The sequence below is a fragment of the Orcinus orca genome, chromosome 1 (genome assembly GCF_937001465.1).
Source record: "Orcinus orca chromosome 1, mOrcOrc1.1, whole genome shotgun sequence".
Classification (NCBI taxonomy): Eukaryota; Metazoa; Chordata; class Mammalia; order Artiodactyla; family Delphinidae; genus Orcinus; species Orcinus orca.
In genome coordinates, this window is record NC_064559.1 from 49114957 (window position 1) to 49128411 (window position 13455).

At 48.8% G+C, this 13455-nt stretch overlaps 2 protein-coding genes and 1 long non-coding RNA gene across 8 annotated transcripts in view; 1 reads left to right on the forward strand and 2 right to left on the reverse strand.

The window, feature by feature from the left end:
• Window positions 1-1830, reverse strand: part of LOC125964335 (translation initiation factor IF-2-like) — a 53593-nt gene extending 51763 nt beyond the window's left edge. For all 5 annotated transcript variants that reach the window (XR_007477276.1, XR_007477280.1, XR_007477282.1 and 2 more), the window contains exon 1: window positions 306-1830. Coding sequence is in view for 1 of the 5 variants with exons in the window: in XM_049709561.1 (XP_049565518.1) it covers window positions 306-1421 (1116 nt within the window). In the remaining 4 variants the exon portion in view is untranslated. The remainder of the gene's footprint in view (window positions 1-305) is intronic.
• GLUL (glutamate-ammonia ligase) lies at window positions 666-9989 on the forward strand. 2 transcript variants are annotated; one of them, XM_012533020.3, is made up of 8 exons: window positions 666-801; window positions 1828-1941; window positions 3403-3581; window positions 4884-5045; window positions 6637-6783; window positions 7195-7322; window positions 7522-7721; window positions 8298-9989. In XM_012533020.3, the coding sequence occupies exons 2-8, from the start codon at window positions 1931-1933 to the stop codon at window positions 8614-8616; spliced, it is 1146 nt and encodes a 381-aa protein (XP_012388474.1). In that variant the 5' UTR covers window positions 666-801; window positions 1828-1930; the 3' UTR covers window positions 8617-9989. The 2 variants fall into 2 exon arrangements, with proteins under 2 accessions (XP_012388474.1, XP_004269878.1); XM_004269830.3 differs by lacking the exon at window positions 1828-1941 and having other exon boundaries at window positions 667-801.
• LOC125964342 (uncharacterized) lies at window positions 4970-6657 on the reverse strand. The gene is made up of 2 exons (XR_007477283.1): window positions 6545-6657; window positions 4970-5311 (listed from the first exon to the last, which is right to left on the reverse strand). It is a non-coding gene; the product is annotated as an uncharacterized LOC125964342 (long non-coding RNA).
• Window positions 9990-13455: the final 3466 nt, after the last annotated feature.

Consider the following 13455-nt stretch of genomic DNA (forward strand, 5'->3'; position numbering starts at 1 on the left):
AGCACTTTCACTACCAATGTGAGATCCTAGACTTCTGTTCACATCCCCAAACCCGCCGAGAGACCTCCGGCAGCCCCGTCTGCGCCGCCCCCTCCGACGCCTGGCCACGGCTGCGGCGAGCCCAGGGCTTCCCCCACCCCGCGAGCTCCCTCACAAACTTGACCCGAGGGCCGGGAAAGGGGGCCGGGGGTTCTCTAACAACAAAAGGCAAAAGTGGGTGCCCGTGGGTCAGAATTTCCTCTGGGAGCTCTGGGGCGTGCAGTGTGACCTAGTAAAAGAGCGAACTCTCCCGCAAAATATCCGACCTGAATGCAATACTGGGCTGCGGGGCCGGCCCCAGGCCGGGCGGGCGGGGTCGCCGCGTCGCTGCGCGGCAGCCCAGGCCGGCGGGGTCCTTCCCGGCAGGCACTGGGCCCTCCGCCGCCGCCGCCGCCGCCGCCGCCGCCCCGCCCTTCCTCGCTCCCCTCCCCCACACCCCCTTCCCCCACCGCCCTTTCCCTTTCTTTCTTTCCCGGGCCGGGTCGCCCCCACCCCGGCGGCGCCCGCTCGGCGGCTCGCCCAATGGCCGAGTTGCCGGGACGCGCATCAGCTGATCCGCCCGGGTTCCGGGCCTCTGGGAGCCAATCAGGGCGCCGGGGGCGGCCCCGGCTGCAGATAAAGCGTGCGGGGCCGCAAACGGCCTTGCAGAGTCGAGAATGGGAGAAGAGCCGGCTGTGTAAGCAGTTCTTCCGGCCTCCTCGCCTCTCCTCTCCGCACCTCGCTCTCGCGGCCTGCCCACCCTGCCGCCTGCTCGCCGCCCAGGTAAGCGCCTGGCCGGCCCGGGGGGCTCGGAAGTGTCGCGAGCCGCCGCGCTCTGACCGATCGGCTGAGCTCGGTTCGGCCCCTTCCCACCTCCAGCCTCTACTCTGCGCCCCGGCCTGCGGGCCCTCCCGCTTGCTTCCGCCGCCCGTGCCTCCCGGAGGGTCTGGGTCGGCGATGGCGGGGCGCGCGAGTCGCCAGGGCTTCGAGAAGGGCGGGGAGTTGTTTTGATCTTCCTTCAGCTGCTTGCAGCCCCAAGCGCCGCCCCCTGGATGTCGCTCGGCAGGGCGAGCTGTGGAGGCACTGCCCGGGCCCGGCGCCCCCGGCTCGGCCATGTGGTGTGCGTGGTGGATGGAGTGGTCCCCTGCTGGAGCCTCGCTCTCTTCCTCCGCGGAGGCGGGCCCTGGGGCGGTCGTCGCGGTTAGCCGCCTGCGCGGAGGCGAGGGGCAGTGAGCGTCTGTGTTGCGGCCCGCTCCCGCCGCGGGCTCCCGGGGGCCTACCCCTGTGACTGAACAATGGGGAGCCCGGGATGCGGCATGGCCGGCGGGCGCGGCGGGTGGAGAGGACTGGCCGGCCGGACAGGGGCAGCAGCGGCACGCTGTCCCTCTGGCGGATGTCCCCATCCCCCGCTCCTCCTAGCCCTGTCCTTGGAGAGGGATGGCCCCCCTCGGCTAGGCCCTGAGATCCAGACGGGGGCCCAAGGGGCGGGGCGCCGACTTTCGGGACCTTTCTGTGGGAAAGGGCTGCTCTCAAAGTGGATTATCCCAACCACCCCGGGGGCGGGAAGCGGGGATCCTCCCCTGGCCGCAAATCCGTGAAGAAGACCATGAACGAAGGTGACGACCTGGAGTCTCGGTCCTCGGGGTCCCCCTCCAACTGCTTCGGCTTCGTCGCCTACTCAGTGAACGCCAGAGAGAAACTGCGAGTCAAGATCGAGACGTTGACCTACCAGCCTTCGCATTCCAGCTCGTCCCGGTCCGATCCCTACCGCTCTCCAACTCCCTCTCCCTCTCCGTCTCCCTCGCCCAGAAACCTCCGGTGCCTGGACCAGCGAGAGCCGGAGACCCACGAGAGGCGCGAACGCCACTCGGAAAGGAGAAAGGCTAAGGAGGGCATCGATACCGTTGACCTTATGTGGCTGGGGTGAGTGAGGAGCAGGGATGAGGACCCCGGCTCCCACTGCAGCTGCAGAAACAGCTAAAAACTGCAGAATCCCATCCCTCCCAGCACCCACCACGTAATCTTGGCACCTCGGCGGCACCAGTTGATATAGTAGACTAGGCTGTTGGCATTGCAACTCGTCACCAAAAAGAGCAGGATCCGAGGCTTAAAGGGAGACAGAGTGGTTTGAAATTGGAGGTGTAACAGGTTGGGGACGAAAGCCAGAGACCGGGTTATAGCTTTTAGTGGGAGCTGAAAGGGTCAGGGATTGCTCCCTCTGGCTTTTAAAGGCAGGATGGGCGTCGGGGGTGGGATTTGACTGACCAAGTCTTCTACAGGAGTAGGCAAAGGTAGTGGTTGTCTGCTAACACTGCTTGACAGACAGCTTCTCCGCTTTCGGGGGGTGGGGGTGGGGGGAGAAGGGTGAGGCTGTTGGAGGGAGAAGCAGTTATGTTTTCAGCTGGGCAAACATGGACGGTTGCCCATAGAAACTTTGCCACTGTACTTCAGAAAGTTACCCAAGTCATTGGAGGAGAACAGTGTGTTCCCTTTCCAGCCACCCTGGGCTGTCGACAGCAGAGGGAGGGGTGGAACGTTTCCTCTTAATGTTGAGGTTTGGTTTTGTGGCTTCAGTGTCTCTTCTTTCAGGGGTTTTGCGGTGGAGCCTCGCAGTTTTTAGCATGCCTCAGCTTTTGAAACCCCAGAGCTTTTTGATTTAGAAGTGGGAATTTCTTAATTACTTGAAAAGCTCTCTGGTGGAATCTGGTCAAACTTAAATCTCCTGTCTGAAGTGAGAACTTTGCCTCAGACTGATGCAAATTATGCCATCGTGTATCTTAGAATCCAACTTGGATTGGCTATTTTTACATCTTGGTAATTGTAATAACTGCTGTTCTTCTAGGAAGCCACCAGTCTCTTAAATCTTCTAGCTAGCCCCCTTGTTTCATCCTACCAACTAAATGGGGGGGGGGTGTTTATTTTTTGGAAGGGTGGAGGAATCTTCAAAAGCACTCTTTACTGAGATATCCTCTGGGGTGTAAGGAAAAGGGAAGACTTAACCCAGAGATCATAGCAGCCAAGCCTTTCTGTGGCTGGATTTTACTTGGAGACGATGTCTGTTCGGCAGACTTTCTGTTTCAGAACTTTTGTATCTTCATTGTGTTTTGGGGTTTTTTTCTCCCTCTAGTATCTTAGTGTGAAAAATGAAACAATTCCTCTACCTCTGATAAACTGCAAAAAGTAGAGCTTAGTGCTCACAAGTTTAGATTCTGGCTTGAGGAAGCTTATAAGGAGACTTTTGTCTAGTATAAAAGTTTAATCTCCCTGAAAGCAAGTTAAATAGGGAGGGGCCACCACTCCCGCTGCTTCTTGATTTAGTTGTCCTTATTGCGTCAGAGGATCTGTTTGGAGTTGGTGTTCTTATTTTATTTTGTCTCTCTCCAGAACACCTTCCACCATGGCCACCTCGGCGAGCTCCCACTTGAACAAAGGCATCAAGCAGGTGTACATGTCCCTGCCTCAGGGTGAGAAAGTCCAAGCTATGTATATCTGGATTGATGGTACTGGAGAAGGACTGCGCTGCAAGACCCGGACCCTGGACTGTGAGCCCAAGTGTATAGAAGGTGAGGGACTGAGCTGGCTGGGAGCAGCGTGAGGGTGGGCGGCAGCCTGAGACCAAGCCACTAGATTTGGCCTCTGTTTGTGATGCTTTTCGAAGGCGGGACTTTTCAGACTTCATTCAACCAACATTAAGCTCCTACACTGCCTCCAAGCATAACAGCAATGGACCCCTTCATTTAAATGAAATCTTGCGTGTAAGCCAGTATATTGAAGGAAAAGAGACAAAGTCTGGGGGCAAGAGGGGTTGGAACCTTTGTTTACTTGGGCAGTCCTACTTAATTGGCCCTAAGGTACCGCCAGGAACCCAGTTTGAAAACCACCGCTGTAACCTGACTGTGCCATCTACTTTACAAACTCTTTGAATGCTGTTTCAGACTCATGTGTCACTGAGGTTCTACATGCAAAACAAACACCCTAAAGTGGTCTCTAGGACCAGCCATCATTAGTTTTTAGTTGATGCCACTTCTGGAAATTCTTAAACTGGCTGATTGCTTATCCTACAGGAGCTATTATATGAGTTGTGACAACTTCATTCTTTTGGTCTAGAACAAACCATAGCCACTCTCCTTCTGGAAAGGGACCGTGGTCCATCATCTTTTACCTGCTTTTAGGTTAGGTTACTCTTCTGATAATGTTCACATTTGAGCAAATGAATGAATGACTATAATATAAAGCATATACTGTGCACCTGCTATGTGGCAGGTGTTGGATAGGCCCTGGGAATACAAGATGAGAGTCTGGTCTCTGCCTTGGGAGAACTCATAGTCACCTGGAGTGATGAAGGAACTGGCCTTTAAAACATAGTGTGGATACGTGACATGGGAGCACCATTGAATAAGTCATCCGGCTAGTGTCTGTTTCCTCATCTGTTAAAATAAGGACACCACTTGAACTAGGACAGTCCGTCACACAGCGGGGGGAGGAATTAGAGAAAGAAGCAACACAGTTGGCTCTCAGAGAATCTTTATTTCTCCTATTTCAATACTTTAAATGAGGACTGACTGACTGACTGGTGATATCCAGTTTGTCTCCTTGGTGTCCAGTAGACTTATTTACAGAGGAAACGTCATTCTTAGGTTGTTCTTGTGACTGTTACTTCTTTTAGGAAAGTGATGCAGTGGTCTTACTTGGAACTCAGATAGGAAGGACTGTAGGGCTACCTGCAAACATCAGGGTTTGTGTGTTAATAGTGGCAGTCATGCATGCCTCACTGGCTTTCTGGACAAGAGAGTACAGATCTTGTGAAGATCTGAAAAGTTCCTGTGCGTTTTAACTATAATTTTCCCCTCTCTTTTTTACCCCAGAGTTGCCGGAGTGGAATTTTGATGGCTCTAGTACTTTTCAATCCGAAGGCTCCAACAGTGACATGTATCTCGTCCCTGCTGCCATGTTTCGGGACCCTTTCCGCAAGGACCCCAACAAGCTGGTGTTCTGTGAAGTCTTCAAGTACAACCGAAAGCCTGCAGGTGTGTATAGGATAGGTATGGATACCCCACCCCAGTCCATGAATTGTAAAGGTGGGCGGGAGAGGATATTCCAAAATCGGTATTGGAAAGACGAGCTTACCTCAGAACTGTCTTAGAAGTCTGAAGGATTGGACATGGACCTCTCCATCCTGAACTTCCTTGTTCAGAGAGGTTGTATGGTCCATCCTCCCATTGTTGGTTCCATAAAACGACATTGGATTCTTCTAAATCTGCTGGGGGAGTGCCGCATGTCACAGTCCTCCTGCCTGTAGATTTTAAGAACATGGATTCTGAAGTTAGAATGTTGGGTTTGAGTTCTAGATCTGCCACTTACTTGGTATGAACTTGGGCAAGTTACTTTTCTCCTATACTTTTCACTTCCCGATTTTAAAATGGGGAAAATAATGAAATCCGTCTCATAAAGTTGTTTAGAGGATTAATTGAGTTAATATGTGCAAATGATTGAGAAGAATTGTATGTTATTGGTTGCCTTTTCATTCCAGAGAGCTTGTCTTCTTTCTCTGTCCACTGACTAAAATAAGAGCATCTTGGTTCACTGATAACATACGTTTGCCTTGAGGTTTGCTGTAACTGCACCTTTGGTTTTTGTCTGGCATACCCATTGCTCCCAGTTCTCCACCATTCACCTTTTTAAGCTCAGCTGGAGTCTCACGTCCATGAAGTCTCTTGCTACACTCAGCCAGTGAGACTTTTTGGCAAGTCACTTAGTGACTCTGGACCTTACTTGTCTTTGTTTTGAGAGGCATTATCAAATTGTGGTAAAGGGCCTGAGCTCTGAAGTCGACAAGCAGGGTTTCCGGACCTTGCTGCTTGTGCTGTACCCTGGGCAGGCTACCTACCATCTCTGAGCCTCATTTTCTCATTTGTGAAAATGGAGACTTGTAATACCCACCTCAGGGCTGTTAGGAAAACGAAGTTGGGGGTTTTCTTTGATGTAACGTAGAGATCTTAAAATGGTTCCTGGGACATAGTGAAACAGCCATAATGAGTCTATAAAGTTCCGGTCTGGGTTAGAAATTGTTCCCAGTTGAGCTCGTCACATTTTATTTTATTTTTATTTTTTTGTACTAACCAGTACTATAGAACTTAGCACTTTATCTGCTCACCTGGAATGTAAAGCTCTTAATAGGCAAATGATTCTCTCAATAAAAATTGTAGATTTGGCTCTAAATGCTTGAGAAACTAGGAATAAGTCTGACAGCTAGAAGCAGTTCTTTTGTGAATAGAGGGTTTACGTGCCTGACATTTGGTATTTGGGAAGGAGCCAGCTTGCAGATAAGGTGAAAACTTGCTCTGTTCTGGATCCACTCCCATGTGACTCTGTTGTAACCCAGTTTAGTTATAAATAAAGCCTTTTGAGAGTCTCCCTGCAGATATATAATCATAGCTTCTCTTATCGTCCCCTTTTACACCGACCGACGGGGGCACAGAAAGGTTAACACTGGGTCAATTCAGCTTATAATCAACATCTCAAGTACCTGGAGTCCAAGGAGTATTTCCCATCAATGCAGGGATTCAGTACATTTGTCCATATGTCTCTAATAGTGTGTTGACTCTTTCTTTTTCCTAGAGACCAATTTAAGGCACACCTGTAAACGGATAATGGACATGGTGAGCAACCAGCGCCCCTGGTTTGGAATGGAGCAGGAATATACTCTCATGGGCACAGATGGGCATCCCTTTGGTTGGCCTTCCAACGGCTTCCCTGGGCCCCAAGGTAAGTCCCCTTGGTGAGGGGTGAATCTTGCTCCTCCCCAAGTGCTTAATTAGCAAGGAAAGTCTCTCTCTCCAGAGATGGGATTGAATCCTTGTGGATCAAAAAGCTAAGGGAGTATCCCTGAGTTTGGCTGAAATAATACCGTAAAGAGAGAGAGCCCTTGTGCTACCCAAATCCAGACGTGGATGTTGAGACATTAACATTGCGGGAAAACCTTTGGCCCTACTGAGAATGTGGCCAGGAGGGCCCCCTGCACTCCACTCCTGCACCTCCAGGTGAAGGCAGGGATGGTGATTCCAGAGAGCAAGTGTTGAGAGCTTTCTGACTTCTGACTTTGGGCCGTGCATCTCACATAGATAGGAATTTTCTTGATGTCCTGCCTCTTGACCTTCCATCTTGACGCCTCTGCAGGTCCCTACTACTGTGGTGTGGGAGCAGACAAAGCCTATGGCAGGGATATCGTGGAGGCTCACTACCGGGCCTGCTTGTATGCCGGCATCAAGATCGGGGGCACGAATGCCGAGGTCATGCCTGCCCAGGTAAATGGCTCAAGTCCGTCACCTTCCCCACCCAGAGGCGAGTGGAGACTTTTGCTAGCAAGGGCTGCTATGAGGCCCCGCTCCTTAACCCAAAGTCCTCAAGGTGGCTTGGAGTAGGGGTGAGAAGGGTGCACGTTTCAGAGCTTCTGGGTTGGGGTGAGCAGTGGGTTTTAAAGGCCAGTCTTCTCGTTCTCTCTAGTGGGAATTCCAGATAGGGCCCTGTGAAGGAATCGACATGGGAGATCATCTCTGGGTGGCCCGCTTCATCTTGCATCGTGTGTGTGAAGACTTCGGAGTGATTGCCACCTTTGATCCTAAGCCCATTCCTGGGAACTGGAATGGTGCCGGCTGCCACACCAACTTCAGCACCAAGGCCATGCGAGAGGAGAATGGTCTGAAGTGAGTGCCGCCTCCTGCTGGGGCTGTTTCACTCTCTTTGCAAGAATACTTGCCAAGGGTTTGATGTATCGGGAATGAGTCAGCCGCCTTCTCAGTTCGTACCTTGGCCCTTGGCTTCAAAAATTGTCTTCTGATCCTGTCATTTTGTTTCTATTTGAAAAGTACCCCAAAAATACTCTAGGAGTAGGATTCAAGGATGGTGATAGGGGAAAGTTGACACAGATGAATGCATTTGAAAGTCTTTAGTAAGAACTAAATTAGTAACCGTACAGGCTTATGAATGAATTCAATGCCTGTGGGTGGGAGAAAGTCCTTGATTGGGATCTTTTCATTCAACAAATGCCATCTACTGCATGTCTAGCACTCTTCCGAGCACTAAGAGACACAGCTTACAAGGCAAAGTGCTGCCCTTGTGGAGAATTTGTTCTCCTGGGGCCGTGTTTTGGTGAAGTAGACCCTGGACAACAGTCTTGGTAGATGAGTCACTCCATTCTTGAATCCACACCTGCTCCTCTGCCCTTGAAGGGCGGGTTTCCTGGTGGCAGGTTGGACGCTCATCTTAACTGTCTCCTCCAGGTACATTGAGGAGGCCATCGAGAAACTAAGCAAGCGACACCAGTACCACATCCGAGCCTACGATCCCAAGGGGGGCCTGGACAACGCCCGGCGCCTAACTGGATTCCACGAAACCTCCAACATCAACGACTTCTCTGCCGGTGTGGCCAACCGTGGCGCTAGCATCCGCATTCCCCGGACTGTCGGCCAGGAGAAGAAGGGTTACTTTGAAGACCGTCGCCCCTCTGCCAACTGTGACCCCTTTGCGGTGACAGAAGCCCTCATCCGCACGTGTCTTCTCAACGAAACTGGCGACGAGCCCTTCCAGTACAAAAACTAAGTGGACTAGACTTGCAGCCGTCAAAACCCCTCCTAATCCTACATCCTGCTGCCACTCTCGCCCCTCTCACCTGTTATAATAGCTGTTAACTCAAAGGGCAGGATGTCAACGTCTTTTTTTATTCCTCACTCTTGCTTTCTTTGGCCAGGATAGAGGGGTCAAGTTCTTAATCTCTTCACACCCACCTACCCCCCCACCATTTTTTTTCCTATCACTGAAGCTTTCTAGTGCGTTAGTCGGGGTGGGGTTGGGGAAACATAACCACTGCTTCCATTTAATCAGGTGTGTTTGTCCAATAGGCATAGCTATCCGGACAGAGAGCATAGTATTTGTGAAGGGAGGGGGAGGACTTTCTCTGCGTGGTAGCTGAGTGGGGGGCAGGGGGCTTGATTCTGTGGTAAGGTTAGGATTTCCCTTTCTTGGTGAGAAATTCCATTACTTATAAGGTTAGAACCAACTTTCTATTAAAAGTGAGAATTAGGGGAGAAGGAGTGGTGGGAAATCAGGTAGGAAAATGCCCTAGATCTCCTAGTGTGGTGCTTCCCTTGCCTGGGGCTGAATGCCCTGACAAGCTCAGCATAAATGGATGGATAGCCCTACCTTAAAAGAAAGAGTTCCATGTTGTTTGGTCCTCCATTTATAACACAAAGCAGAGTAGTATTTTTATATTTAAATGTAAAAACAAAAAAATTATATATACGGGTGTGCAGATAAATGTGTGTTTTCTCCTTAGCAAGTAAAAACCATTCTGGTCACGGGGAGCCAAATTTGAGTTGAGTAGTCTGGTCTCCTTTTGGGAGGGGGGTGCTTGACAAGTTGGCTACTGGGCTCTCATCCCCTCACTACCACTTCAGGGCTTCTCTGCCCTGCTCACCCTTCTGGGGAGGCTGGCACGGGTTGGCTGTGTCAGCCCGCGGGAGCAGCAGCAGTCACCTGAGCCCTGGGGCTTTGGTTCAAAAGACACACACGTACTTGTACACACAGGGGTTTGGAAATATGAGTTGGCTGGTCAACTTGAGCATGTTACTGACAAGGGGGGTTGGGGGTTATTTTCTGGTGGGACTAGCATGTCACTAAAGCAGGCCTTTTGATATATTAAAAAAAAATTTTTTTTAAAGCAAAACAAGTTTAGATTTTAATCGTATTTGTAGGGTTTCTAAGCCTTTGTTTTACAGAATTGCTTGTTTGCTTCAGCTGTCTCCTTCCCATGTCTGCTGTTGGAGGAGATGAGGACAGGTCTGGAGTCAAAATACTTGTAATTTTGTGTCCTGGTGTCTATTCTCTGAGTGTGAAATATTCCCTTCCTTTGTTTAGATTCCTGAGGAGTTTTTTTTTTTCTTTTATAATAAAAACAAACCCCACCTTTGTCCCTACATCTCCCCTACTGTTTCTGGCTGTTTCTGTGTTGGCTGCAGCAGGCAGGCTATGGTTTTTTCTTACCATGACAACTTCTAATTGCCATGTACATACAGTATGTTCAGAGTTAGATAACTACTCATTGTAAACAAACTGTGTTAACTGCCCAGAGCAGCTCTTATAAATCAACCTAACATTTATAAGACCTCTTCTGACTTGATTCTTTGTTATTCTTTTAAATCGCTATGTGCCTCTTCATTCCCTTTTACTACCAAAAAAGGGGAGTTTTTTAAAAGAGGCAAAGTAAGTTCAGGTTTACCTGTTCTTGGAATAAAAAAAAAAAATCTTTCCTGAGTCTTGTTGCCAACCAGATCTTTCCCATGCTTTGGGAATTTGGATATGTGGGTTAAGGCATATCCTAGCCTTAGAATTTTGCAGTAGGGTACAAACACCAGCCATCCCCTGCCTGTGCTCCAGAGCTTGCCTTTGACCTATCATGCTATCACATTGTTTTGAATACCCCTCTGCCTTAATTTTATAGCAGCCTGAAGTGTTTAGTGTGCTTTCAACTGGTCTCACTATCCCTACTGGTCTCCATTTCATCCTGTGCCCAGCTGCCAGTGATTCATCTAAATAGCAAATATTGACCACGTTGCTATGCTGGTTAAAGCCTTTTTTTTTTTTTTTTTTTTTTTTTGCGGTACGCAGGCCTCTCACTGCCGTGGCCTCTCCCGTTGCGGAGCGCAGGCTCAGCGGCCATGGCTCACGGGCCCAGCCGCTCCGGGGCACGAACCCGTGTCCCCTGCATCGGCAGGCAGACTCTCAACCACTGTGCCACCAGGAAAGCCCTGGTTAAAGCCTTTTGAGGTTACCTGTGCTGAGGGCAAGCCAGCCCCAGACATGCCTTGGATACGCTTTTCCTTGCACCAGACCAGTGAGCTGCTTGTGATACCCTCGAAAGCACTATGTTGACACCTCAGTGCCTTTGCTCCCTGTCCCTTTACCTGGAAATTCTTCCACCTCGTCCTGGCTTCTTCCTACCCTAGTTTCATTTCCACATCAGGCTGGGTAGGAGCTCCCTCCTGCTCTCCGGTGCTGTGCACATACCTCTAGCAAAAAGCACTTATTCATCCTTTGTCCTTGTAAGGTACCAGGTATTGTGGGCAATCGTAATTATCTTTTTAAAAAGTAGTGTCCTCTATCAGTTTGGAGGTAGCTGGTGCCTGTTACAGCAAATTTATTATAGAGATGAGTTTTCTTTGGGCAAGTGCTTATTGCTCTAGTCTTAGGTGATCCTAGATATCTGCATTTTTTTTTTCTAAGTTATATCCCATTTTCAAAGTAGGATGATCTTACCTGTTGGTTTGCTGGGAGTGGTCCCAGTTTGCACCATGTTTTGGCATGATTTAAGAGTGCCCTCTTGCTCTCGGTGTTTTCCAGGTTTTGCTGATAAATTATTTATTTCAACTGAAGCTCTATTTCCCTCTCTCCAGCCGAAGTTGGCTTCCCTTCCCTGGGTCACCAGCACAGTTCTTGGTGAGGGGGTATTCTGCACAGCGCAAGCACTACATTAAGGAAATAACCTGAGCACTTTGCTTGTGTGCTCATTGTAAGCAATTCTCTGACAGATTACGTAGAAAGGAATTCTCAATGTGATCAGGATTTAGGTGGAAACAACTAGTATATTTCCTTCTCCAACCTCTTACATAGAGTTAGCTTTGACCTACAGGTCACAGTGCAATCCCCTTGTATTTCTAAGGTGTTCTTTATAGCTCATTTAGCAGACACTAGGTTACGTGATAACTTTATCAGTGATAGATTAAACAGAATGACGGCCAAGCCTTCAGCCTTAAAGAGACAGGCCAGTATTCACAAAAGGAGTTTCTCCATTTTAAACACGAGTTCCCTTAATTCCATCCTGCCAGTTATTGGATAAGAGCTAAATGACAACACAAGCTAGAAGAAGAACATCAAGGAGCTGATAAAGGATTCCAAGGAGTTCCTTGGATGGTTATTACTGGGATCATTTAACAAGCCAGATCTGCGCTGCTGGGTAGAATTTTACCCTAGTGGATAAAAGAACTTCCTAAACAAATACTTGGTGCTGGGGCTCCAAATATCTCACCAAAGCCTGCATTTAGGTAATTCCAGCTACTCCTTGGCCCTTACACCAATAAAAGTACAAAGTTTGAAAAGTAACTTGCTATCGCAAAGAAAGCCCTTCACTCACTAGACTTTTTGATTGTAAACTTCATGAAGGCAGGGATCCTGTTTTTCTTTCTCAGGGCTGTATCCCGACCTGTCATGGTGCCTGCAGGGCTTGTTTCATGAATTATTTTTAAGTACCAGTTTTGCAAGCTTTAAGCCCACAATTCTATTGGGTGGTGTTAAACCCATGAGGTCTTGGTGGTTTGGCTGTGTTTTAACTCTGGTCATGGCACTAAGGTGAAGTTCTGTTTTACTGAATTTTTAATGACTGCTGGCGTGGTTGATTCTGGCTGGAGTCAGGCTGCCAAGAGCCTCATGTTGCTTTATGAGTAGTGGCAAGTTACCGTGTCATTCCAAAGGCTTCAGGTAGATTGCTACTGTAACCAATTTGACTTGATTAGAGCCCTATCATTTTATAGGCTTTAGCTCAATCACCACCTACTCATTAAAAAAAAAGGTCAACCTGATTTTATAATATGCAGATATATGCACATATATAAAATATAGACACATACCATATTGGGACATATGCATATATGTACACATTAGAACACAATCTAGGTACCTTACATGAACCTTCTGCAAAAGCTATAGCACCTTATAAAGGAGACAGGAACTTAAGAATATCTCTTCCAGAAGCAGTACATATTCAAGCAGATTCACTGGTCTGAAAAGCTGTCACTAGGAGTGGGGGGGCAGGACATAGATGCTATAATCATTCTCAAAGCATGGTTCTACCACCAACCCTTTCTAATTCTACCCTCTCCTGTGCTTAATGGACAAGAAGTTTTGGGGCACTGTCAACTAACTGTTTATCTATGATTCACTGCCTGGAGCCCCTCTGATATAAAGGGGATGGTGTCCTAGTCCCATGTTACAGAGGAAGTGTCTATGCAGTTCCTATTGTTATTTTATGACTTTCTTTTGCAGGGCCTTGGACCTCAGCAAGTTGTCCTCTTTCTCATGGATTTCAGATTAAGTTACTTGCATTGTCTTGAGGTTGTGACTGTCTCAGCTTCCTCTACTCCTCCACCTTATGGCATAGTCAGCAGATCTATAGGCTTAACTCCAGTGGGTGCACACTCGTCAAATCTAAACTCTGCATGACAGCCTTTCTGCACTTGCCTTTCAAGAAAGATTCAGAATAACTCCTCCTTTGTGACTATTATTCTGCTCTACTGACGTTAAATGGAAGAGGCATTCAAGATACCTCCAAAATTTAATAGATATAATGTGGACCAAATAGGCACTACTTTTTGGTGTTTTGCTGCAAAC

Excerpts from the sequence above, each read along its gene's own strand:
- GLUL (XM_012533020.3), top strand. Across the intron at positions 5,046-6,636 it reads GTACAACCGAAAGCCTGCAG|AGACCAATTTAAGGCACACC; the intron begins GTGTGTATAGGA and ends TCTTTTTCCTAG. Across the intron at positions 7,323-7,521 it reads CCGAGGTCATGCCTGCCCAG|TGGGAATTCCAGATAGGGCC; the intron begins GTAAATGGCTCA and ends CGTTCTCTCTAG.